Below are 26,868 nucleotides of genomic sequence, written 5' to 3'. Positions count from 1 at the left end.
AGGAAGGGAGAGAGATAGAGTTAGAAACATCGATGAGAGAGAAACATTGATCAGCTGCCTCCTGCACATCTCCTACTGGGGATGTGCCCGCAACCCAGGTACATGCCCTTGACCGGAATCGAACCTGGGACCTTTCAGTCCGCAAGCCGACAGTCTATCCACTTAGCCAAACCAGTTTTAGCTGCAGATTCCTCTTTTATGTTTGGGGTTTGGAGGTGCCCAGCTGTGAAGCAATGCAAGCTGCTGTGGGTCCTTGGGCCTTTTGGATGTTCTGGGTTTCTCTGACACAGCTGCATATGGTAATTTTAGACTGCAAAGGGCGAGGGCATTCATATGCAAAAGCCTCTATGCACAGTTTGGGTGGGGTGGGGTGGGATGTCAGGGAATCAACAGAGTGGAACAAACAGGCCCCGGGTCTCAGTGTCCTGTGGTAATTGCTGCAAGCACCTCTGGGAGAAAGCTGCCCTTGAGTTCTGCCTGATGCCAGACAGTCCAGTTTCTCCCGTATGAGCCTGGGTCTCCAGAGACTAGCCCGGAACTGGAGTTCAGAGCAGTCGGGAGCTTGTGTATCCCTCCCAAGTGAAAAAGACAACCGTGTCTTCAGTTGCCAGCCCCTTCCGCATGCGCCTCTATACCTCTGCACTTTACTTCCCCACCTCCTCTGAGTCTCAGTGTGCTTTTCTCTTTCCTTCTAGTTGTAGAATTTCTACTCAGCCAGTCTTCCTGTGGTTCTGGATGATGTCCATTTTGTCTTCTAGTTGTATTTTTGAAGTGGTTGTGCGAGGCAGCAATTTCAGGTGTTTACCTATGCTGCCATCTTGGTTTCTCTCTCCTTAAACTTCTTACAAAATTAAAAAAAAAACTTTTTCAGTCTGTACTGTGAGAAAAACCACAGAAGATAGTCAATTACACTGCACACAATCCTTAGAAAACCAGACAGGGCCTCAAATAATAGGAACCCAACTTGAGAGGCTATGGGGAAGACAGAAGCCATTTGCAATAGGGTAGTACCATGTTAATATTGTGGATGGGAAATACTGAGTGAGTGTTTTTGTATTTTAACAAATGTTCATTTCCTTGAATTAATTTTATTTGCCAGGTTTCTTCCTCTGGATACGATTTCATATATTGTACATTTTTTCCTTTTGGTTTCTTTAACATACAATTACTGAGCACATCTACAAGTGAATATTAAGATTGTGCAGACATGACAGCAAAGTCCCTGCCCTCGTGGAGCTTACACTTTACTGGCCAGCAATTCTGGGCCCATCACTGCCAGAGGCAAAGGACAGTCACTAGCATAACAAATGAGAGAAGTTCATTAGAAGGCTGATGGACATCTTCAGCAGGGCTGAAGATCTGCATATTATTACCTGCTGCCAAACAGCTGAGGACAATTCCCCTAACCCAGCCGTGGGCAAACTACGGCCCGCGGGCCGGATCCGGCCCATTTGAAATGAATAAAACTATTGAAAAAAAAGACCGTACCCTTTTATGTAATGATGTTTACTTTGAATTTATATTAGTTCACACAAACACTCCATCCATGCTTTTGTTCCGGCCCTCCGGTCCAGTTTAAGAACCCATTGTGGCCCTCGAGTCAAAAAGTTTGCCCACCCCTGCCCTAACCTGATAATCCAGAAAGACTGAGGCACATCATTGAACTTTTATTAAAGGCCAGACCAAACTTTTCCTTCTAAGCACCATCTCCGAAGTGATATCTAATAAATGTCAAAATTCTGAATGTAGTGTTTACTGCACCACTTACAAAGGTTCTTTGCTGCATGATCTGCTGAAAACAGAGATGTTTTCAGCTCATGCTTAAACACTGACTAAACTAAAACAACTATTTTCTCTCCTGTGAGACCTGGTGATAAGCATTCAGGTTGTGTGTGAGTTTTTAAAACATCATTTTGTGGAACTTCTTTCCTCTGACAATTCTTTGATGTTCTTACTCTTATCATCTTTGTAAAATGGATAACTCACATGAATTTTGTTATGTCTTACAAGACTTGATTTCCAACTGAAGTTCTTACCACATATCTCACACTTGTAAGGTTTCTCCACTGTGTGAAGTTGCCTGTGACATTTCAGCTGTGAAGACTGACTATAGAGTTTGCCACACACATCACATTTGTATGGTTTCTCTCCAGTGTGGACACTCTGGTGAAGCTGAAGACTCGAGGCCCGACTGAAACACTTCCCACACTCCCCACATTTATATGGTTTCTCTGTTGTGTGGACAATCTGATGCGTGTCAAGATTCAAGCTCCACTTAAAACGCTTCCCACACTCCTCACATTTGTATGGCCTTTCTCCAGTGTGGACTCTTTGATGGGATTTAAGGTGCGAACTCCGACCAAAGCTCTTCCCACACGTGTCACATTTGTGTGGCTTTTCTCCAGTGTGGACTTTTTCATGGGCTCGAAGGTGTGAACTCCGACCATAGCTCTTCCCACACTCATCACATTTGAATGGCTTTTCCCCACTGTGGACTCTCTGATGGACCAGAAGTTGTGAGGCCTGAATGAAGACCTTCCCACACACCTTACAATTATAGGGCTTCTCAAGTTCGTGGATTCTACCATGGATTTTAAGATCTGCTCTACGACTGAATCGTTTCCCACATTCTTCACATTTGTATGGTTTCTCCCCAGTATGGAACAGCTGGTGATCCTGAAGTCGTGAACTCCGATTGAAGCCCTGGCCGCACTTTTCACACTTATAAGGTTTCTCTAGACAGCGGGCCTTCCGATGGGTTGTAAGATGTGACCTCTGACGGAAGCCCTTCCCACATACGTCACATTTATAGGGTTTCTCTCCTGTGTGGATCACCAGATGAACTTGATAATGGATTTTCATCCTGAAGCTCTTCCCACACTCCTCACATTTGTATGGCTTCTCTCCTGTGTGGACCCTCTGATGGATATGAAGATTTGAACTACAAGTGAAACATTTCCCACACTCTTCACATTTGTACGGTTTCTCTCCTGTGTGGACCATACAATGGCTATTAAGTGCTGACCTACAACGGAAGTTCTTTGCACATATACCACATTTGAATGGTTTCTCCCCAGTGTGGATTCTCTGATGTACCCGAAGATGTGAAGCATGAATGAAGCCCTTTCCACATGTTTCACAATTAAAAGGTTTCTCCCCTGTGTGCAATTTGCAATGAACATTAAGTGCTGATCTTCGACTGAAGCCTTTCCCACACTGCTCACATTTGAATGGTTTCTCTACAATGTGGACTTTCTGATGAGTTTTCAGATGTGAACTCTTACTGAATTCCTTACCACACTCATAACACTTATAACGTTTCTTTCCCAAGTGAATTCTCTGGTGAATATGGAGTGCTGAACTATAACAGAAGTTTTTTCCACATTCACTACATGTATGAGACTTCTTTCCTGAATGTATTTGTTGATGAAGATCAAAGTTGGAGGCATCACTGAAAGACTTTTTACATTCATTATCCTGGTAAAGTTTCTGGCCTGTGAAAGTTATAAATAGTCCTGCTCCAAATTGGCCAGGCGAATCACCTTGTTTGGGAACCTGGGAACTCTTTATGATGAAGTCTTGATGCCTGATTAAGTCACTTGCAATCTGTTGCCAGATGTGCCAGCAGGAAAGCTCTTTATGAGGTTCTGCTTCTGGAACAGTCTCTGTCTCACTTGGGATCTTCCCTCCTATAAAGACAGATAATGAAGAGAAATGAACAACTGAAGGCTTTGTTCAGTTGGGGTGCTTCACTGGGCTGGAAAAAGTTTAACTAACTCAGAAAGCAGGTCTAATTAAGCAAGTTTATTCTATAGATATAAAAGGCTAAGTTGACTTGCACATGCGTGATACATATAAAGCTCTTGTTGTCGCCAATCGCACGCATGTGTTTTGATCTGTCATTGTCAATCATGAATTTGGTTGACACTTCTATTATAGAGAAAGGGTGAATAGTGATATCAAAATATTCCTTCTAATTAATTTCCTTTTAATGTGCACGAATTTGTGCACTGAGCCACTAGTTTCTAATGAATAACAAAGTTAGTGTAGACTCTTGAATAGTAAATCATGTAGTTATGTAGGAAAAAAAGTTATATAAAATATGAATCAAATAGAACTTTAAGGAAAAGCAATAACAAATACTTTGAATTTTAGGTTCATGTAATATAATCTAATATCCAATACTTTAAAGAATTTATATTTACATATTCAAAGTATTCCTGGAACTTCTGCAACTCTTACAAACTTTTGACCATATCCAGTAATTTCAGTTTAAAAATGTATTTTTAAAAAGATTTACCCTTGTTGGTATTCCAAAAACATTATGTTTATACAAAGTTATCTAAACATGTGGAGATTACTTTCTCAATAAAATTTTCAATTAGTTTAAAAAGTACTTCTCTTAACCCTACCAGACCGCTGTACCGATTTTTCAGTAATTTCCGAATCTGCCACTATACCACTGTACCTAATTTTCGGTACTTTGCCTAGTACTTGAAAAAAATGTGTCGCAAACTAAAAATAACCAACCAATCGTGGTCAAACCTCATGGTTAGCCATTGCAAATGTCTGCCCCCATGTGTTTGAATTGACTTTCTGTGGTTTGACGTGAAAAAATTCTGAAAATTCACAATGAAACGAGTGGCTGATGAACCAAGCACTTCAACAGGACAGCGAAGTAGGTCTAGGCTTATCACAGTCCAACAGGTGATCAATACTTTGGTTGATTCAGACTCTGAGGAGTCAGAATTTTATCAAGAATGTTTCTAGTTCAAGTGACACAGTGAGAGCTCGAGTGATGAGGAGAATCTTGAACCTTATAGATCTAGAGCTAGATTGATAGTAAGAGAAGGGGGGCGTGTCCCTCAAACAGCTGATGGGGGAGATCTAGGTGGTGATGAAGGCTGGACAAGGAATTTTGTATCACCAAATACAGATCTGAATTTCACTGAGTATAGAAAAGGCCCAGTGAACATTCCTGGATCAATCACAGAGGAGAGTGAACAGATTGACTTTTTTTCCCTTCTTTTTGGATACTTTCTGGCAAATTTTGACAGAGAAAACCAACCTCTGGGCCCACCAATTGCATATAGCAAAGCCCAACTCCTACAATGCCAAAAATTTCAAGGATGCCACAGTGGAAGAAATGAAGGCTTTTCTTGGACTGAGGATCTGTATGGAATACTTATGTATAAAGCCCAGCTATCGGGATTATTGGACAAATGAGGGCTCTGACTTTGTTGGGTTTACTCCTGGATTTCGAAATGTTATGACTCAAGACAGATTCTTGGCCCTTTGGAGTTTTTTACATATAACTGTTGAGGAAGACACAGATATTGATAAGACAGATAGAATATATAAAGTTAGGCCTTTCTTGGAAAGTCTGCTCCCCAAGTTTCTTCACTTCTATCTGCCAAAGCAACATTTGAGCCTAGATGAGGGGATGATCCTGACAAAATACCGCTTGGCCATCAAGCAGTATATCAAGGATAAGCCCACAAAGTGGGGCATTAAATCTTTCCTTCGCTGTGAAGGTGAGACTGGCTACATTTTGAATGCAGAAATCTACACTGGTGCTGCACCAATGCCTATAAAAGACTTGGGCGCAGTAGGAAATACAGTTGTTCGTCTCCTGACCTCATGTGCAATGGAAAATAAATCTCATGTGCTTGTCATGGACCCGTTCTACAACTCTGCAACCCTTGCTAAATATGCACTGTCAGAATTACACACAGGAATTGTGGGAACCCTGCAGCAAAACAGGAAGCAGTTTCCTAAGTTGCTGAAAAGTGTAAAAAAACTTGCTAGGGGTGACAGTTGCTATCTATGTCAAGAAAGTGTAACATGTTCAGTTTGGCAGGATAGAAAGCCCATCACATTTATTTTGAACTACCACGATCCAGCCCAAAATGTAGTTAGTAATAAACAGAAGAAATAAAGATGGCAGTGTGCAAGAAATACAGATGCCACAGCAGGTGAAGGACTACAATAAATATATGGGTGGCTGTGACAAAAATGACCAGAAGACCTGCCTTCACCTGTCTTGTCGTCATTACCTCTGCCCCTGGCAGCTTTTCATAAAATTTTTTATGTGGGCCAGTTATAATTCTTATATTTTGTATGCTTCAAAGCAGCAAGCTGCTTCAAAAAAGCCAGTTGATTTCACCAGATATATTCAGAAACTGCCTGCAACTTATTGGTGGATACAGGACATCAGCCCACAGCCACCCACAAAAGGAACTCTGCCCTCAACGGATGACCCCAGGCAATCATTTTCCAGAGATCCCCCCTGGGACATCGTCTAATCATATCTGTGCTGTGTGCATGGAAAAGTACTCCAGGTACAACAAGCAAAATCCTGGAGTGTCTTCAAAGACAATCCGTGCAAGAAGGTGAAGAGCAACATCTGGTGCTCACTTTGCAAGAAGTACCTCTGTGTGAAACAAGGCTCATCCTGCTGGGTGGATTGGCACACAAAGGTGGAATATTGGCACTAGATGAAAGGTAGACCAATTTTCTACAATGTCTCCAAGTTCCATCTTATTCTAACCACTTGTTTGCATGTAACTAACATTTTTCTATATCATGTTGGTTTTTTCTCTTTAATGCTCAGGAGCCCAGGTATAGGGGACAGTTAGGTTCAGGGCCTCAGGTCTGGTAGACTTAAGACTCAACAATAAGTAAACAAAGAATAAATGGGTCAAAAGCTTTAACATACACCTTACCTAAGAAGATATATAGATGGCAATTAAGCGTATAAAAATATATTCCAGCCCAGCCAGCATGGCTCAGTGGTTGAGCATCGACCTATGAACTAGGAGATCAAGGTTCAATTTTTTTTTTTTTTTCAAGACAATCAAATAATTTACTGCAACAAAACCTGCGCCCAGTGGGCCAGGCCGGGCTGCAAATAGAGGCGCGGCTGGGGCCGGAGGCCTCAGTTCACCAGTCTGTGCAAAGCATCCTGGGAGGCCCACGGTCGCTCTGTCCCCCAGCCCTGGGCTGGCCGGGCTTTGGCGGCACTTCCTTCCTTCCTTCCCCTCCTCCCGGCATCCGGCACCTCCGGGGCTCCTGTGCGGGGCGGACACAGGACCCGCAGGGTCGTCAGGAGAGCAGGCACTTGCAGCTCATGCAGCCAGGGCCGCCCTCGTCCGGCGGGCTCAGCTTGCGCACCTTGTGCTGCCGGATCTCACGCACCAGCGTGTAGAAGGCGTCCTCCACGCCCTGGCACGTCTTGGCGGAAGTCTCAATGTAGGGGATGCCGTAGCTGCGGGCGAGGTCCTGCGCCTGCCGAGACTCCACAGTACGTGCAGCCAGGTCACACTTGTTCCCTACCAGCACCATGGGCACGTCGTCCGAGTCCTTCACCCGCTTGATCTGCTCTCGGTACTGGTGGATGTCCTCGAAAGACTTGGTGTTGTTGATGGCGAACACACAGAGAAAGCCCTCCCCGGTGCGCATGTACTGGTCCCGCATGGCACTGTACTCCTCCTGGCCCGCCGTGTCCAGAATGTCCAGCAGACACGTCTCCCCGTCAATGACCACTTGCTTCCGGTAGGAGTCCTCGATGGTGGGGTCGTACTCGTCCACGAAGTGGTTCTGGATGAGCTGGATGGTCAGGGCGCTCTTCCCCACACCTCCGGCCCCCACCACCACCAGCTTGTACTCGGTCATCGCTCCTGGGGCTGCAGCTCAGGATGCTGCGGTGGCCTCCTGTCCCACCGCTCACAGGCGCGACTACCCCCGGGGCCGGGGCGGGGGCCGGGGCGCACGGCTCCCCCGGCGCATGGGCTCCGACCACGGCGGGTGCGGCTCCGGCTGCGGAAGGCGGACTCGAGCGCGGGTGGCGGACACTCGCTCGGGCCGCGCACGCCCCGCCCCCAAGGTTCAATTTTTGATCAGGGCACATGCCCAGGCTGCAGGCTTGATCCGCAGCGGGGGTGGGGGGCGTGCAGGAGGCAACCATTCAGTAAATCTCTGTCATCATTGATCCTTCTAATTCTTGCTCCCTCTCCTTTCCTCACTGAAATTAATAATAATAATAAAAAGATATTCCACATCTTATGCGATCAGGGAAATGGAAATTCAAACAACAATGAGATACCACCAGACACATATTAGAATGGCCAAAATCCAGTATACTGACACCACCAAATGCTGGTGAAGATGTGAAGCAACAGGACCTCTTATTTATTGCTGGTAGAAATGCCAAATGTCCAGCCACTTTGGAAGACAAAACTAAACATGCTTTTATCATACCATCCAGAGTTACACTCCTTGGTATTTAATAATTGGAGTTGAAAACTTAAGTCCACACAAACATCTGTGCACAGATGTTTATAGCAGCTTAATTCATAACAATAAAATTCAGAAGCAGTTTTTTAGGAAGACAAGATAGCAGTGATATAGGCAGACGCATCCCAGGTTGTGTCCCGGAGCAAATGGAGTAAGCAGCTGAAACTAATAACACCCACCCCGAATTGGCAAAATTACTCAGCTGGTGAGACAGTATGCAGCTGGGAAGGGCAGAACTCCCCTGGAAAGGTAAAAAAAACCCAGGGATATGGGAAGGAAAGTTTGCCAGACCTCTGAGCCCAGAGGGTCAGAGGGAGACCACCTGGCAGACAGCCGCATCCCTTGGGACAGGCACAGCCCCTGACTGGGGAAAGGAGATCCGCCGGATTCCTGGCGCAGGGGGATTTGAGATCTGGGTTCTGTGATCACGGAGGACTGAGCCTAAAGGGGGCAGCCTGAAGAGCTGACCAGACCATGCACTGCCGGTAAGAGAAGAGCTTACAGAAACGCAGCCTTCCCCGTTTCCGCGGCCGGCGTTTGTTTGTTTGTTTTCACTGAATCCTGCTCATAAGACATTTTGGATACAAACACTCACCTGTGCTGAAGAGAGGGAGAAGGTGCGGACGAGTGGAATCTGGGGAGAGGCTGAGGAGAGAGGGGGGGCCGGGAGAGGTGGCAGCGAATTGAGTGCTGAGACACCCCTAGCCCCCAGGCAAGGAGCACAGCCACACCCAGATTCCACCCTGAACAAGATGAAGGATTAAAATAATCTGATTAGTCCCTGGGAGTTAGCAGGATCTGGCCTATAGAGGGATTTTCAATCCCAGCAACAACACAGAGCAGGGTAACGATTAAAGAACCAGCTCCGGACAGTTGACCTCCCCAAACCAGTTTTAAGGGCAATAGAGAAAATAAACCCTTGCTACTGGATAGAGAAGCCGTATAGCCTCAGAGGCCAACCCAAAAACACAGCCACCCAGAGGCTGAGCCACAAACTGACTCTTAGCTAAATACAAATTAAGGCAGTCTGGGACACAAATACGGCCTGCTTTAAAATCAGGACTGTGCTTTACAACTGGGAGGAACAGTGTATCGCAGGGAAATTCAACACTCTTCTGAATACCTGGCAGGACTAAGGCAAGCCAGACTGACGAGTAGAAGAACCGAAGGACCCTCACTATTCTATTTTCATCGTTCCTTTAGCATCAATTTTCCCTACCTCAATTTTACCTCTATGCTAAAACCCTCTCCCTCACTTTCCCCTTTTGTTGTCCTGTTTCTCTTGCCCTATTCCTGCTTTGGATTTTCCCTATTCCTTCTGTTTACCTCCTGTCAAAATTTTACCCTACTTATATATCCTATTTCCAATCCACTGCTCTAAATCCTTATACACATATCCCTTATCTTTCTTCACTATCCAAAATTTTTTTTCTCTTCATCTTTCTATTGTTTTGTTGCTGTTTGCTTGATTGTTGAGTATATTGTTGTTGTTTTTTCTTTTTCTTTGTGTGTGTGTGTGTGTGTGTGTGTGTATGTTTTACGACTGGTTGTGAGGTTGTTTTGCTTTTTATGTTTATTTTTTTCTGCTGGTTTTTTCCCTCCCTTTACCCTTGGCCCCCCCCCCCCCGCGCCCCCTCCCCCCCGGTTATTTTTGTGCTTCTATTTTCCCTTGCCTCTCTTGATATTATTGATTGTTTCTAGTTTGCATTCATCTCCAGGGAGCTGTTGCTGGAATTTGTTGGGATTAGTGGCGGTTCTATCAGAGTTTTCTCCTCATATAGTCTCTTCCCCTATTCTACTTCATTCTCTCTTTTCGCTCTTTTATTTTTTCCCCCCTCCTTTTTCCCAATTTCATTTTTGCACTCCTTTCCCCCCCCCTACTTTTCTTCTTTCTCTTCTTTCTTCCTTATCCCCTAATTCTCTTAATTCGGGTGGTCACCTTTACTGGGGGTTATTAATAACGTGAATATATTTGTGTTCAGTGCCTGGTACGTGGTGCCTTGTTGTGCTGTATTTTGTGCCTTTAAATCAATGCAGCAGATCCAAGCAACAGCAGCCTCCTGAGCACCACACCCTCTGTCTGAGGAACAGCAGCTGTACATGAAGCCTCCCACCAGCCAGAAGAGCCACCACAGCTGTGAACAGCACCCACCAGAGGAGCTGCTGCCAACTGAGGAGCAGCTGCTACCGCAACCGCCCAAGGAGCAACCACAGCCCAAGGAGCCACTGCCACCCAGGGAGCAGCCACTGAACAACTCAACGTCTAGATATGTCAGTGAGATCAAACATGGGTAGACAAAGAAACCCCCAAAAGAAAGAAAAGAAAACGAGGACTCGCCAGAAAAGCAGCTAAGTAATACAGAGGCATGCAACATGACAGAAAAAGAATTCAGAATAAGGGTCCTAGAGTGCATAAACAAGATGGAGGAAAAAAATCAACAACTTATGCAAGAAGGAAGAAGATGAAAACATCAATAACTTATGCAAGAAGCAAGAAGAAACAATGAAAAAATCAAATTATGTAAGAACCAAGAAGAAATGAAGAGCGATATAGCTGCAATAAAAAACACCATTGGAAGTATTAATAGTAGACTAGGAGAAGTGGAGGACCGAATTAGTGAATTAGAAGACAAGGAAGCAAAACACACCCAAACTGTACTGCAATTGGAGAAAAAAATTAAAATACAGGAGGAGAGCCTAGGGGAGCTTTGGGACAACATGAAACGAAACAACATACGAATAATAGGGGAGCCAGAACAGAAAGAGGAACAAGGATTAGAAAACTTATTCGAAGAAATAATATCAGAAAACTTCCCTGAGGTGGGGAAGAAAAAAGTCACACAAGCCCAGAGAGTCCCAACCAAGGTGAACCCAAAAAGACCCACACCAAGACACATCATAATTACCATGGCAAATGTTCAGGACAAAGAGAGAATCTTACAGGCTGCAAGAGAGAGACGGAAAGTTACATACAAGGGATCTCCCATTAAATTATCAAATGATTTCTCAACAGAAACACATCAGGCCAGAAAAGAATGGACGGAAATTCACAAAGTGATGCAAAGCAAAGGACTGAATCCAAGAATACTCTATCCAGAAAGGCTATCATTCAAAATTGAAGGGGAAATAAGAAGCTTCACAGACAAAAAAAGGCTAAGGGAGTTTATCACCACCAAGCCAGCAATGCAAGAAATGCTAAAGGGACTGGTGTAAAAACAAGAAATAAAAAGCTCAGAAAGAAAACAGCCACACAAAAAAAGAAATGGCTACAAACAAGTACCTTTCAATAATAACTTTAAACGTAAACGGACTAAATGCTCCAACCAAAAGACATCAAGTGGCTGAATGGATAAAAAAACATGACCCACACATTTGCTGTCTACAAAAGAACCACCTCATTAGAAGGGACTCACACAGACTGAAAGTGAAGGGATGGAAAAATATCTTTCAGGCAAATGGAAATGAAAATAAAGCTGGGGTAGCAATACTTATATCAGACAAAATAGACCTCAAAGTGAAGGCCATAACAAGAGATAAGGAAGGCCACTTCATAATACTAAAGGGATCAATACAACAAGAAGACATAACCCTGGTAAACATATATGCAGCCAATGCAGGAGCACCCAAATACATAAAACAACTCCTGGAAGATATCAAAGGAGAGATCAACAACAATACAATCATAGTAGGGGACTTTAATATACCACTGACATCACTGGATAAATCCTCTAGACCAGGGGTGGGCAAACTTTTTGATTCAAGGGCCACAATGGGTTGTTAAACTGGACCAGAGGGCCGGAACAAAAGCATGGATGGAGTGTTTGTGTGAACTAATATAAATTCAAAGTAAACATCATTACATAAAAGGGTACGGTCTTTTTTTTTTTTTAGTTTTATTTATTTCAAACGGGCCGGATCCGGCCTGCGGGCCGTAGTTTGCCCACGGCTGCTCTAGACAAACAATCAGCAAAGAAACAGCAATCCTAAATGACTCACTAGATCAGATAGACTTAATAGACATCTTCAGAACACTTCAACCCAAAGCCACGGAATATACATTCTACTCAAGTGCTCATGGGACAGATTCAAAAAAAGACCACATATTGGGTCACAAACAAAGTCTCCGCAAATTCAAGAAGACTGAAATCATACCAAGCATCTTCTCAGACCACGATGGCATAATATTAGAAATAAACTACAATAAAAACAACCCAAAATACTCAAACACTTGGAAGCTGAATAGCATGTTATTAAATATTGATTCGGTTACCAATGACATCAAAGAAGAAATTAAAAACACCCTGGAAACTAATGACAATGAAAACACAACAATCCAAAACCTATGGGATGCAATGAAAGCAGTCCTGAGAGGGAAGTTTATAGCTCTACAGGCCTATCTCAAAAAACAAGAAAAAATGGGAGTAAATCATCTAACTCTACAACTCAAAGAATTAGAAAGAGAGCAACAAGAAAACCCCAGAGTGAACAGAAGGAAGGAGATAATAAAGATTAGAGCAGAAATAAATGTCATAGAGACCAAAAAAACAATACAGAAAATCAATCAAACCAAGAGCTGGTTCTTTGACAGGATAAACAAGATTGACAAACCTCTAGCCAGGCTCACCAAGAAGCAAAGAGAGAGGACCCAAATAAACAAAATCAGAAACGATAGAGGCGAAATAACAACAGACCCCACAGAAATACAAATGATTGTTAAAAAATACTATGGACAGCTCTACTCCAACAAACTAGACAACCTAGAGGAAATGGACAAATTCCTAGAAAAATACAACATTCCAAAACTTAATCAGGAAGAATCTAAAAATCTCAATAGGCCAATAACTATGGAAGAAATTGAAGCAGTCATCAAAAAGCTTCCAGCAAACAAAAGCCCAGGACCAGACGGCTTCACAGGGGAGTTTTACCAAACATTCAAGGAAGAACTAAAACCTATCCTCCTCAGACTACTACAAAAAATTCAAGAGGAAGGAACACTTCCAAGCTCATTCTATGAAGTCAGCATTACCCTAATACCAAAACCAGGTAAAGACAACAAAATGAAGGAGAATTACAGGACAATATCGCTCATGAACATAGATGCCAAAATCCTCAACAAAATCTTAGCAAATCGGATCCAGCAGTACATCAGAAAGATCATACACCATGACCAAGTAGGATTTATCCCAGGGATGCAAGGATGGTACAATATCCGCAAATCAATAAACGTGATACATCATATAAACAAATTGAAAGAAAAAAAACCACATGGTTATATCAGTTGATGCAGAAAAAGCATTTGACAAAATTCAACACCCATTTTTTTTTAAAATATATTTTATTGATTTTTTACAGAGAGGAAGGGAGAGAGATAGAGAGTCAGAAACATCAATGAGAGAGAAACATCGACCAGCCGCCTCCTGCACATCCCCCACCCGGGATGTGCCCGCAACCCAGGTACATGCCCTTGACCGGAATCGAACCCGGGACCTTTCAGTCCGCAGGCCGATGCTCTATCCACTGAGCCAAACCGGTTTCGGCAAACACCCATTTTTGATAAAAACTCTCAGCAAGGCGGGAGTAGAAGGATCATACTGCAACATAATAAAAGCCATATATGACAGGCCCACAGCCAACATCATACTCAATGGACAAAAACTAACACCATTTCCCCTAAGAACAGGAACAAGACAGGGATGCCCACTCTCACCACTCCTATTCGACATAGTACTGGAAGTATTAGCCATTGCAATTAGACAAGAAGAAGAAATAAAAGGCATCCAAATTGGAAAAGAGGAAGTAAAACTATCCTTATTTGCAGACGACATGATATTATACATACAAAACCCTAGAGAAACCATCAAAAAACTACTAGACTTAATACATGAATTTGGCAATGTAGCAGGATACAAAATTAACCCCAAGATATCTGAGGCATTTCTATACACCAATAGTGAACTTTCAGAAAGAGAGATTATAAAAACAATCCCATTTACCATCGCACCAAAAAAATTAAGCTACCTAGGAATAAACTTAACTAAAGAGGTAAAAGACCTCTACTCAGAAAACTACAGGACATTGAAAAAAGAGATAGAGGAAGACATAAACAGATGGAAGAACATACCATGTTCTTGGATTGGTAGAATCAACATCATTAAAATGTCCACACTACCCAAAGCAATCTATAAATTCAACGCACTTCCCATTAAAATACCAACGGCATATTTCACAGATCTAGAACGAACTCTCCAAAAATTCATCTGGAATAAAAAAAGACCCCGAATAGCTGCAGTGATCCTGAGAAAGAACAAAGTAGGTGGGATCTCAATACCAGATATCAAGCTGTATTACAAAGCCACTGTTCTCAAAACTGCCTGGTACTGGCACAAGAACAGACATATAGATCAATGGAATAGAATTGAGAGCCCAGAAATCGGCCCGAACCAATATGCTCAATTAAAATTTGACAAAGGAGGCAAGAACATACAATGGAGCCAAGATAGTCTCTTCAATAAATGGTGTTGGGAAAATTGGACAGATATATGCAAGAAAATGAAACTAGACCACCAACTTACACCATACACAAAAATGAACTCAAAATGGATAAAGGACTTAAATGTATGACGGGAAACCATAAAAATTCTAGAAGAAGCCAAAGGTAACAAAATCTCAGACATATGCCGAAGCAATTTCTTCACTGATACAGCTCCTAGGGCACTTGAAACTAAAGAGAAAATGAACAAATGGCACTACATCAAAATAAAAAGCTTCTGCACAGCAAAAGAAACCATCAACAAAATAACAAGAAAACCCACTGCGTGGGAAAACATATTTGCCAATGTCATATCTGATAAGGATCTAATCTCCAAAATTTATAGGGAACTCATACAACTTAACAAAAGGAAGATGAACAATCCAATCAAAAAATGGGCAAAGGACCTAAACAGACACCTTTCAAAAGAGGACATTCATAAAGCCAAGAGACATATGAAAACATGCTCAAAGTAACTAATCATCCGAGAGATGCAAATCAAAACAACAATGAGGTACCATCTCACACCTGTCAGACTGGCTATCATCAACAAATCAACAAACGACAAGTGCTGGAGAGGATGTGGAGAAAAAGGAACACTTGTGCACTGCTGGTGGTAATGCAGACTGGTGCAGCCACTATGGAAGACAGTATGGAGTTTCCTCAAAAAACTAAAAATGGAACTCCCATTTGACCCAATAATCCCACTTCTAGGAATATATCCCAAGAAACCAGAAACACCAATCAGAAAGGATATATGCACCCCTATGTTCATAGCAGCACAATTCACCATAGCTAAGATCTGGAAACAGCCTAAGTGCCCATCAGTAGACGAATGGATTAGAAAACTGTGGTACATCTACACGATGGAATACTATGCTGCTGTAAAAAAGAAGGAACTCTTACCATTTGCAACGGCATGGATGGAACTGGAGAGCATTATGCTAAGTGAAATAAGCCAGTCAATGAAGGAAAAATACCACATGATCTCACTCATTCATGGATAATAGAGACCATTATAAACTTTTGAATAATAATAGATACAGAGGCAGAGCTGCCTCAAACAGATTGTCAAGCTGCAGCGGGTAAGGCTGGGGAGGGTTGGGGGGCAGGAGGGGGTGGGGGCTGGTAAGAGATCAACCGAAGGATTTGTATGCATGCATATAAGCATAACCAATGGACATAAGACACTGGGGGGTAGGAGAGGCCAGGGGATTGTCAAGGGCGGGGGGGGGGGGGAAAGGACACATATGTAATACCCTTTAAGCAATGAAAATAAATAAATAAATAAACTCAGAAGCAAACAAGATGTTCTGCAGTAGGTGGGTAAATAAACTGTGGTATATCCACACAATGAAATATTATTCAATGCTAAAAAAGAAATGATCTAACAAACTATGTAGAGATAGGAAGGAATGGTAAATGCATATTGCTAAGTGAAAGAAGCTAATCTGAAGACTACGTATTGTATGATTCCAACTGTAAGACATTTTGGAAAAGGCAAAAGTATGGAGACAATAAAAATTTCAGTGGTTTCCAGGGGTCAAGGGAAGGGGGGGATAAATAGGTGGAACACAGAAGAATTTGAGAGTACCGAAAATACTCTATACAATACTATAATGGTGGAATACATAACTATACATTTGTCCAAATTAATAAAATGTGTAACACCAAGAGTGAACTCTAATGTGAAGTACAGACTCTGGGTGAGAATGATGTGTCAATGTAGAGTCATCAATTGTATTTTGTGGGGGATGTCAATAATGTAAGAGTGTGTGGGCGTGTGAAAGTAGGGAATACATATCTTCTATTTTCCTCTCAATTTGGCTGTAAACCTAAAACTGTTCTAAAAAATGACCTGTTTGTTTTTTTTTAAAGTACTTCTGAAAACAATTTTATAAAGGAAAAACTCACTCCCCTTCCAGTAGGAACAGTCAGTTGAAAGCCTCCTCTGTTGCTCCAGTAGACATATGATAAATAACCTCTATATAACTCTGACTTGGATCATTTTATTGGAAAGTTACTTCAATGCTGAGGTGACAAAAATGGTTAGAGTGACTTGCAGATTTGGGAGTAAGTATTTTATCACATACAGGCTAAAACACAGTGTAAAGCAGACAGTCAAATGTTAGCTCTTACTGGCAAGTTTCCTTCATGAGGACGACAAAAGGGAAATCAAGTTGAACAGATAACATACATAGTTCTAAAGCCTGACACTAATCCAGATTATTAGAAAAATAAGTGAAAAAGTGGAATTTTATCTTACAACAGATAGAATCTGGGAGAAGGAAAAGGTGAGGCCACAGCATGAAGTCAGAAAGCCAACCCAGGACAAGTTGGTTCCTGCCAGAACCTCTTTCCAGACAGACTCATGGATGGCTCCTCATGTCTTTTAGGTCTCTACTCAATGTCAGCCCACCAACAAGGCTCTTTACCACCCAGTGTAAAATAATAAATATTGTCCTGACTCAATTCACCTCCGGCAACTTCCAAGCTCTTTATTGATGTTCTACACAATATATATATATATATATATATATATATATATATATATATATATATATATATATACATACATACACACACACACACACACACACACACGCTAGGGGCCCGGTGCACGAAATTCGTGCACTGTGTGTGTGTGTGTGTGTGTGTGTGTGTGTGTGAGAGTGTCCCTCAGCCCAGCCTGCCCCCTCTCACATACTGGGAGCCCTCAGGCGTTGACCCCCATCACCCTCCAATCGCAGGACCGAACCCCTTGCCCAGGCCTGACGCCTCTGATAGAGGCGTCAGGCCTGGGCAGGGGACCCTCATTTCCCCCCATCACTGGTTCTGCCCCCAGCCCAGGCCTGATGCCTCCGGCCCAGGCGTCAGGCCTGGGCAGGGTACCCCCAAACCCCTCCGATTGCTGGCTCTGCCCCTTGCCCAGGCCTGATGCCTCGGCCAGAGGCGTAGACCCCCATCACCCTCCAATCGCCTGATCGGCCCCTTGCCCAGGCCTGACGCCTCCGCCAGAGGTGTCAGGCTTGGACAGGGAATCCCCATCTCCCCCGATCACTGGCTCTGACCCCCACCTAGGCCTGAGGCCTCTGGCCCAGGAATCATGCCTGGGCAGGGGACCCCCATCTCCCTCTGATCGCTTGATCCACCCCCCGCCCAAGCCTGATGCCTCTGACCCAGGCTTCAGGCCTGGGCAAGGGGACCAACATATACCCCCAATCCCCGGCTCCGCCCCGCACCCAGGCCAGATGCCTCGGCCAGAGGAGTTGACCCTCATCACCCTCCGATCACCAATCACCGGATTGGCTCCTTGACCAGGCCTGAGACCTCCGGCAGAGGTGTCAGGCCTGGGCAGGGGACCCCCAGCTCCCCGCGGTTGCAGGCTCCACCTCTGCCCAGGCCTAACGCCTCTGGCCTAGGTGTCTGGCCCGGGCAGCGGGGACCTGCAGTGGCAGCGGGGGGCGCCGCGATCGCGCGGGCTCCGCCCCTGCCCCTGCAGGACGCCTCTGGCTGAGGCATCCGGCCCGGGCAGCGGGGACCCGCAGGTGCAGCGGCCCCACGATCGTGGGCTTCGCTTTAGGCCCAGGCAAGGGACCCCTAGCTCCTGGGACTGCCAGCTTTGACCGTGCCCAGCTCCCATCGCTGGCTCCACCCCTACTTCCTGCTATCACTGGCCAGGGCGGAAAAGGCACCTGATTCTCCGATCATGGCTGGGGGGCAGGGGCGGAAACCCCTGGGTTTCTGATCACTGTCAGTGGCAGGGGGCTTCTTCCTGCTTTCCCTTTCGCCTCCCTGCATTGTGCCTACGTATGCAAATTAACTGTCATCGTGTTGGCAGTTAACTGCCAATCTTAGTTGGCAGTTAACTGCCAATCTTAGTTGGCAGTTAATTTGCATATAGCCCTGATTAGCCAATGAAAAGGGTAGCGTCGTACGCCAATTACTATTTTTCTCTTTTATTAGTGTAGATGTGTGTGTGTGTGTGTGTGTGTGTGTATATATATATATATATATATAAATTAGAGGTCCAGTGCATGAAATTCATGCATGGAGGTTTCCCTCAGCCCAGCCTGCACCCTCTCCAATCGGGACCCCACAGGGATCAGGCCTAAACCAGCAGTCGGACATCCCTCTCGAACCTGGGACCACTTGCTCCTAACTACTCACCTGCCTGCCTGCATGATCACCCCTAACTGCCTCTGCCTGCCTGCCTGATTGTCCCTAACTGCTCCCCTGCAGGCCTGATTGCCCCCAAATACTCTCCCTGCCCACCTGATTGCCCCTAACTGCTCTCCCCTGCCGGCCTGATCACCTCTAAATGCTCTCCCCTGCCGGCCTGACCTTGCCCATAACTGCCCTCCCCTGCCAGCCTGATTGCCCCTAACCCCTCAGCAGCTGTGGATCAGGCCCTGCCTTTCTCTCCAGGCCTATCTCTGGGCCTGATCCGCAGCCTCCCCTGCGGCTGCGGATCAGGCCCTGTCTCTCTCCCTCTTTGGGCCTCAATAGCAGCCGCGGAGGCTGCTGATCAGGCCCTGATTCTCTCTCCGGGCCTCTCTTTGGTCCTGATCCGCAGCCGCCGCACCTGCCTTGCCCACCCACACCCTGCCACCAGCCTTGCTGTGATAGGAGCCTGTGGGCTGTGGGGGAGGGACCAAGAGGTGCTCCAGGGACTTCCTGGTGACCAGTTGTCTGTCTGGTCATTTAGGTCATGACGGCCCTAGGCTATTATTAGTATAGATGGCCGAAACTGGTTTGGCTCAGTGAATAGAGCATCGGCCTGCGGACTGAAAGGTCCCGGGTTTGATTCCGGTCAAGGGCATGTACCTTGATTGTGGGCACATCCCCAGTAGGGGATGTGCAGGAGGCAGCTGATCGATGTTTCTCTCTCATCGATGTTTCTGACTCTCTATCCCTCTCCCTTCCTCTCTGTGAAAAATCAATAATAATAATAATAAATAAATATATATATATATATATATATATATATATAAAATAAATAAATAAATAAATAAAAATATTAGTATAGATGTATTTTATTAATTTTAGAGAGGAACGGAGAGGGAGAGACAGAAACATCAATGATGAGAGAGAATCATTGATGGCTACCTCCTGCACGCTCCACAGTGGGAATGGAGCCCGCAACCTGTGCAGGTGCCCTTGACTGGAATTGAACCCGGGATCCTTTAGTTTACAGGTCGACGCTCTATCTATTGAGCCAAACCATAAGACACAGTAAGTCAACTGTTGTTTAACTGTCTTCCCCATGACAACACAGCATCAAAGAGGCATGCATTTTATACCTTATACACTGAACACACATTAACTTTTACAGTGAACACATTTCCTAGGGCACATAACTACTGCACAGAATCATGCCTAGAGTATAGTAAGTATGCAGAAAATGAATGTTGAATGAATAATGAATCCCACCAAAAAGTTTCACTTTTGGTCAAATTAAAAGACACAAGGGTGCATACGCCAAGCATGAGGCTGAGAAAATGAAAGGTGGCAAAATTCCTTGAAGTGAAAAGAAAGCAAGAGAACCTATCCCTACTTCCTTCTGAAGCTTTTAGACGGTCTCTTTGAAATCAGAGTTTGGGAAAACTTTGGGTGGTCAGCGCACGTCATAGCAAGCGATCGAACTCCTGAGGGGACACTTTGCACTTTAGCCTTTTATATATACAGATGTGACTTGGCTCAGCCTGTGTGGCTCAGTAGTTGAGTGTCAACCTATGCACCAGGAGGTCATGGTCTGATTCCCTGTCAGGGCACATGACGGAGTTGGGGACTTGATCCCCAGTGTGAGACGTGCATAAAGCACTGATCAATGATTCTCTCACCAGGGGGTGGTGCAGAATGAAGGAAGGCCCCTGCTGGCCATGACTAGGGACCCTACCAGTGCACAAATTTCGTGCACCAGGCCTCTAGTATTTTAAATGAACACACTAAAGGCATAATTTATTAGAAATTTAAGATTCCTACTGCATACTCAATTAGTCAAATAAGTGTTTTTCAAACATTTTTTTAAAAAAATGACCTATTTTAAGAAATGCCAGTATCTCATGACCCAGAGAAATATGCAGGAAATGTATTTATAAAACCTACTTGCTAACCAATGCCTATTTTTATTAAAGCTCTTCCCATGGTTTTTAGATCACTCATGCAACTGGCCAGTGTTTTTGCTGCAAAGTATTCTGTTCTTCCTAACAAACTGATATTTCTCTCTTATTTTATTGCATTAAAAAGTGTCCTAATCAGTTTGGCTCAGTGGATAGAGAGTCGGCCTGCGGACTGAAAGGTCCCAGGTTCGATTCCGGTCAAGGGCATGTACCTTGGTTGCAGGCACATCCCAAGTGGGGGGTGTGCAGGAGGCAGCTGATTGATGTTTCTCTCTCATCGATGTTTCTAACTCTCTGCCTAAACCGGTTTGGCTCAGTGGATAGAGCGTCGGCCTGCGGATTGAAAGGTCCCAGGTTCGATTCCGGTCAAGGGCATGTACCTGGGTTGCGGGCATATCCCCAGTAGGAGATGTGCAGGAGGCAGCTGATCGAAGTTTCTCTCTCATCGATGTTTCTAACTCTCTGCCGAAACCGGTTTGGCTCAGTGGATAGAGCGTCGGCCTGCGGATTGAAAGGTCCCAGGTTCGATTCCGGTCAAGGGCATGTACCTGGGTTGTGGGCATATCCCCAGTAGGAGATGTGCAGGAGGCAGCTGATCGATGTTTCTCTCTCATCGATGTTTCTAACTCTATCTCTCTCCCTTCCTCTCTGTAAAAAATCAATAAAGTATATTAAAAAAAAAAAAGTGTTGGTACAAAAGTTGGGTCCACAAAAGCCTGTAAGCAACTGTTTTAAGATCCACAGTGCCCTGAATGCCTGAGGACACAAGCCAATCCTGGGAGCTGATACTGAGTACATAGGGCACCTGTCCTCACCCACTGAGACCAGGTTCCAGAAGTTCTCCAGCATCACGTCCTGGTACAGCTTCCTCTGGCCAGTGTCCAGCAGCCCCAGCTCCGCCTCGGTGAAGACCACAGCCACGTCCTTGAAGGTCAGTTCCTCCTACAACACCAAACACATGTAACCTCAATCTTCTAATCAGTGGCCTCTTGAAAAGTGACAGCACTGAGAAGGTAGAGAGGATGGGCAAGAAATGGTTTCAGATTTTGAGCAACTTAAGTCGATGTGTAGACTTCCAGCCCTTCTCCTCCAACTCCAAACACTGATTCTCCTCAGCCTCAGCATAAGTACAGCAGTGACCACAGTCCTCATATTTTTATTTTGTGCCCTCATTGGGTCTATTTACAAGTAACCTCCAAGAACCCTAAACATGCCCTGACCGGTTTGACTCAGTGGATAAATCGTCAGCCTACAGAGTGAAGAGTCCCGGGATGGATTCCGGTCAAGGGCCCCAGTAGGGGGCGTGCAGGAGGCAGCTAATCGATGATTCTCTCTCATCATTGATGTTTCTTTTCTTTTTTTTAATATATTTTATTGATTTTTTACAGAGAGGAAGGGAGAGAGATAGAGAGCCAGAAACATCGATGAGAGAGAAATCTCGATCAGCTGCCTCCTGCACATCTCCCACTGGGGATATGCCCACAACCAAGGCACATGCCCTTGACCGGAATTGAACCTGGGACCCTTCAGTCCGCAGGCCGACGCTCTATCCACTGAGCCAAACCGGCCTCGGCCATCATTGATGTTTCAATCTCTCTCTCTCTCTCCCTTCCTCTCTAAAATCAATAAAAATATATTTTAAAAAAGAAGAGGAAGAGAAAAATAAAAAATATGAACAACAAAATGGCAACAAATACATACCTATCAATAATTGAATCTAAAAATAAATAAGAAATCTAATGAACAGAATAAACTGGCGAATAAAATAGAATCAGAGGCATGGAAATGGAACAGACTGACAATTTTCAGAGGGAATGGGGGTAGGGGGGCGGGAAGAGATTAAACAAAGACCTTGTATGCATATATGCATTACCTATGGACACAGACAATAGAGTGGTGAGGGCCTGGGGCGGGAACCTGGTGGAGGGGGACAATGGGGGGAAAAAGAGGGACATCTGTAGTAATCTCAACAATAAAGATTTAAAAATAAATAGATAACAAGAAAAAAGAAAAAAAAGAAGTAGCTTTCAGCTATCGTGGGAATGAGGGGTAGGTAAAAACAAAAAATTAAAAAGTATATCAATTCAAGGGGAATGTGACATAACCCTAAAAAAGAAACATTATATAACACTAGAGGGAAGAAAATCACAATTTAAAATTAGATGTATATCATGAATAGAAACACAGCTATGAATGCACATGAGGAAGAGTATACTAGAAAATGAAAACAGCTGATCTGTTAGCAGGGAAACAGTAAAGTGGGAGAAGTGTTCATTTCTGGTAATTTTTCTGCTCTACAAAATAAGTAATAAACAAAAACTGAAAACAAATGCAAAGTAAACGCAACACCCTGGAGCACCACAGGTCCTCAAACACCCGTTCTTCTGCCTGAGCTGTCCCAAGAGAAACGTGACACGTCGGCAATGAGGTGGAATTTTATTTTATTTTTAAATTTATTTCTTTTAATCCTCACCTGAGGATATTTTCCCATTGATTTTTAGAGAGAGTGGAAGAGAGAGGGAAAGACAGAGAGAAATACTGATATGAGAGAAACACATCGATTGGCTGCCTCCTGCATGCGCTCCGACCAGGGCCCAGGCCGGGGAGGAGCCTGCAACCCAAGTACATGCTCTTGACTGGAATCGAACCCAGGACCCTCGGGTCCACAGGCTGATGCTCTATCCACTGGGCAAAATTGGCTAGGTCATGAGGTGGAATTTTAAAAGAGAGAAAGGCATGTCCTACTCACCTTAAATGTGGTCATTTTTCCTCCTACTTCTGGAGATACAGAGTCCTGAGTAATACAGATCCCAGGAAGGTAGAATTGTGCCTGGCAGTGCCTGCAAAAAAAACATGAAAGAGTCGCCTGCATGCTGCTCACCTACATGGATGATTGTTATGAATTAGCATGTGAATATTTATAGCAGCCTTATTCATAATAACCTAAAACTGGGAACAACTGAAACGTCAACTATATGTGAATAAAATTGTGGCATATTTGTACAACGGAACACTATTCCCCAATTAAAGGAAACGAAGTACTGAGTACAGTAGAACATGGATAAACCTTGTAAACATTACGGATAGACAAAGAAACCTCAGTCACAAAAGACTGCATATTGTGTGATCCCATTCATACGCAATGTCCAGAGTAAGCAGATCTATGGAGACAAAGTAAGTTAGTGGTTGCTTAGGTATCTGGGAAGAGAATGAAGGTTAGTTACAACTGGGCAGAAGAATCTAATCAGGGAAACAAAAATGTGCTCCACTAAGCAAAGTTGCACCCAAAATGGGTGAATTCTATGATATGCATAATATACCACAAGTATACCATTGGTAAAAATAAGTGTTTGTTAATCTACGTGTCATTTAAATTAGTAAAACTAATTTATGGATTCTGAGTCCATAGTGATATAATACTTATATTTGAATAAATGAATAAATAAGTGGGGAGAAGGAGAAGCTTGTCTTTACAGTAGAATGCCCACTAATAAATGTATTTCCCCCATATGCTCTATTATTTTTGAGAAAAAAAACAAACACGCCAGTAACTTCACCTTAGCTTAGTGTACGAAGCTGAGTTCACCAACACAGGGACAAACCAACATCCTTTGGCTCCACCTCACCACTTCTGTGGAATCCCTGCCGCAATGCAAGATCTGAACCTAAACATGGACTATACCAAATAAACCCCAAATGAAGGGCTGTCTCCTATATAACTTGACTCTATACTCTTAAAAAGCATTAAGAAAAAAAAGACAAAGGCTGTGGAATTGTTCCCATTAAAGAATATTTAAAAAAGTATTATAAAAATGTTGTAAGATGTTTATAAACAAATGTACAACTTAAGGCAATGCATAAAACTGGAATTTGAAACTTGGGGGAAAACCAATTACGTACACTGCCAGTCTGTGTTGCCTTTCCATGAGTCCAAAAATATTACATTATGAGAATTTTAAATGAAAACCAGAACAAAATAAATACAGGATTATAGAACAGTATGTTAGCTAATGTTTCTTAGCAATAGCTAACAGGCAACACTATTAACCACCATTAGTAATAACTTAGAAAGTTATATGGAAGTTCATTAGTTCATTCTTTCTTGGCAGTGTTTGGAAATTAACATTGTAAAAACACATAAGGGGAAAAACATTAAGAAAGGTATAAAATTTTAAAATATTTATAATATACAAATATACACAAAAACACTAAAAAATGCATTAGACACTTAAATACTTGCTATATTTATATCCTGAATGAACGGGTAATTTAAAATATTTTTTTCTCTCTCATATTCCTGTAATCTTTGAATGATGCATATTGTAATTTCTGAATGTTTTATAAAAACAAGAAACAAAATAGTTGACAATGTTTTAAAAACTCACAGAAAAGTCCAAGCCCATTGCCCTTGCTTTTAAGGTCTCTCAACATCAAGTACTAACTAACTACCTGGTCCGATTCCAGCTAGTTCCTATGGCTCAGGAGAATATATCCAAGAGATTATAGCTCTGAACGTGGACTTCCTAAATTCCAACCCCAGCTCAGCCTCTTATTAGGTGGGTGACTATGGGGGGAAACTTATGCTCCTTGGGACTGATCTCATTTTTATAGAATAGGAAAAGGGCAGTACTTTTCACAGAGCCACGATGTGGCATCATGTATTTATTCGTATAAAACCCTTATCACCAAAGTTGGCAGTTAAGGATTCATTATCATCAATACCCATGCCCGAGTTCACATCCTACACTTTTTCCGATTTATGTGAACATCATTGTAAAATGAAAACCTCAAGTGCCACTCACGTGGAGCTTTGCTATCAGCAGCCAAGCAGTCACCCCCTCTCGCTCGGTGCGGTCCCTTTTGAGAAGTCGGGCCGGGGGAAGAAGAATACTATGAATGAATGCCACGATCGTGCCGAAGCCCTCGAGGAAAGTCAAAGCCTCTTCTCCCTCCGTGCAACCTGGAAGCAACCTTTACATTCCTTAAAAAAAAAAGAAAAAAAAAAGAGGTCTGCAAGGGTCCGTCCGGTATTCCAACAGCGTCACTCAGCGATCAGAGAAGAGGCAGGGCCAGTGCAGCTGGGGATCTGACCCGAACCCGGAGGAAATTAAAACTAAGGAGAGATCACCATGCACAACGTGCCAAGAACTAAATTAATACTTCTATTTCTACCCCTTCCTTCAATTCCCAAAACAATTCTGTTAGCAAGGTCCTGTTATCCCTCCTCACTTTAAAGAACGGTCCCGGGAGGCCGGGGAGATGGAGGCCCGATGCCAGGAGGCAGCCCGCGCACGGATTGGGGGCGGGCGAGAGGGCAGCCCGGGAACTCCCACCGGGAGACAAAGGCGACTCCAGCCCGCCCCACTCCCGATGCTAGAAGCGCCCCGGACGCGTAGCCCGGAGGCGCCGCCGACCCCGCACTTCCACACGGCACCCTCCGCAGAGGCTTCTTTCCCCCTAAATCGACCGCTGAGTCACGGCGGGTCTTCCGCATAGATCCAGAAAGTTCGGAACCACCCCACGGAAAATACAGTAAAAACCTCACACTCCCTGAACCGAAGTGCCTGCGACCTCACGAGGCTTCGGGACTAAATTTCCCAGAATTCACCAGACCCGCCTTCCTGAGCGGAAGTGCACGCGACGGCACAGGACGCCTGGACTACACTTCCCAGAATTCCGAAGGAAAACGTTTACGTACAGGCTCACGCTGTAGGAAAAAGTGTTGAGACTACAGGAAGCTCCTTGACTACACTTCCCAAAATGCCAGAGCGGAGAGACTCCCAGAATCCCAACTTCCCGGTTAGTTACGTGGACTCTTTCACTGAGAGCCTGTGGACGTTCCCTAAATCTTCCAGAAGAAATCTCACATAGACACAGGGCTTCCTGAAGTCGCAATGAGTCCAATTATGACAGGAATAGTGT

General features: G+C 44.0%; 2 protein-coding genes across 3 annotated transcripts; both read right to left on the bottom strand.

Moving 5' to 3' along the window:
• LOC308531241 (uncharacterized protein) lies at positions 1-26,477 on the bottom strand. Of its 2 annotated transcripts, XM_081108160.1 has the most exons (5): positions 26,280-26,477; positions 25,749-25,927; positions 23,696-23,786; positions 21,762-21,888; positions 1-3,689 (listed from the first exon to the last, which is right to left on the bottom strand). In XM_081108160.1, the coding sequence occupies exons 3-5, from the start codon at positions 23,708-23,710 to the stop codon at positions 1,909-1,911; spliced, it is 1,923 nt and encodes a 640-aa protein (XP_080964286.1). In that variant the 5' UTR covers positions 23,711-23,786; positions 25,749-25,927; positions 26,280-26,477; the 3' UTR covers positions 1-1,908. The 2 variants fall into 2 exon arrangements, with proteins under 2 accessions (XP_080964286.1, XP_080964285.1); XM_081108159.1 differs by lacking the exons at positions 25,749-25,927; positions 26,280-26,477 and having other exon boundaries at positions 23,696-24,275.
• Positions 6,855-9,647, bottom strand: LOC308531242 (GTPase HRas-like). Its single transcript, XM_081108161.1, has one exon. It carries the CDS (start codon positions 7,672-7,674, stop codon positions 7,105-7,107), a length of 570 nt encoding a protein of 189 aa, XP_080964287.1. The 5' UTR covers positions 7,675-9,647; the 3' UTR covers positions 6,855-7,104.
• Positions 26,478-26,868: the final 391 nt, after the last annotated feature.

This window comes from Myotis nattereri (assembly GCF_964212035.1).
Source record: "Myotis nattereri genome assembly, chromosome: 15".
Lineage (NCBI taxonomy): Eukaryota > Metazoa > Chordata > Mammalia > Chiroptera > Vespertilionidae > Myotis > Myotis nattereri.
Note: the sequence above shows the minus strand (reverse complement) of the source record. Positions and strands in the feature narration are given on the sequence as shown.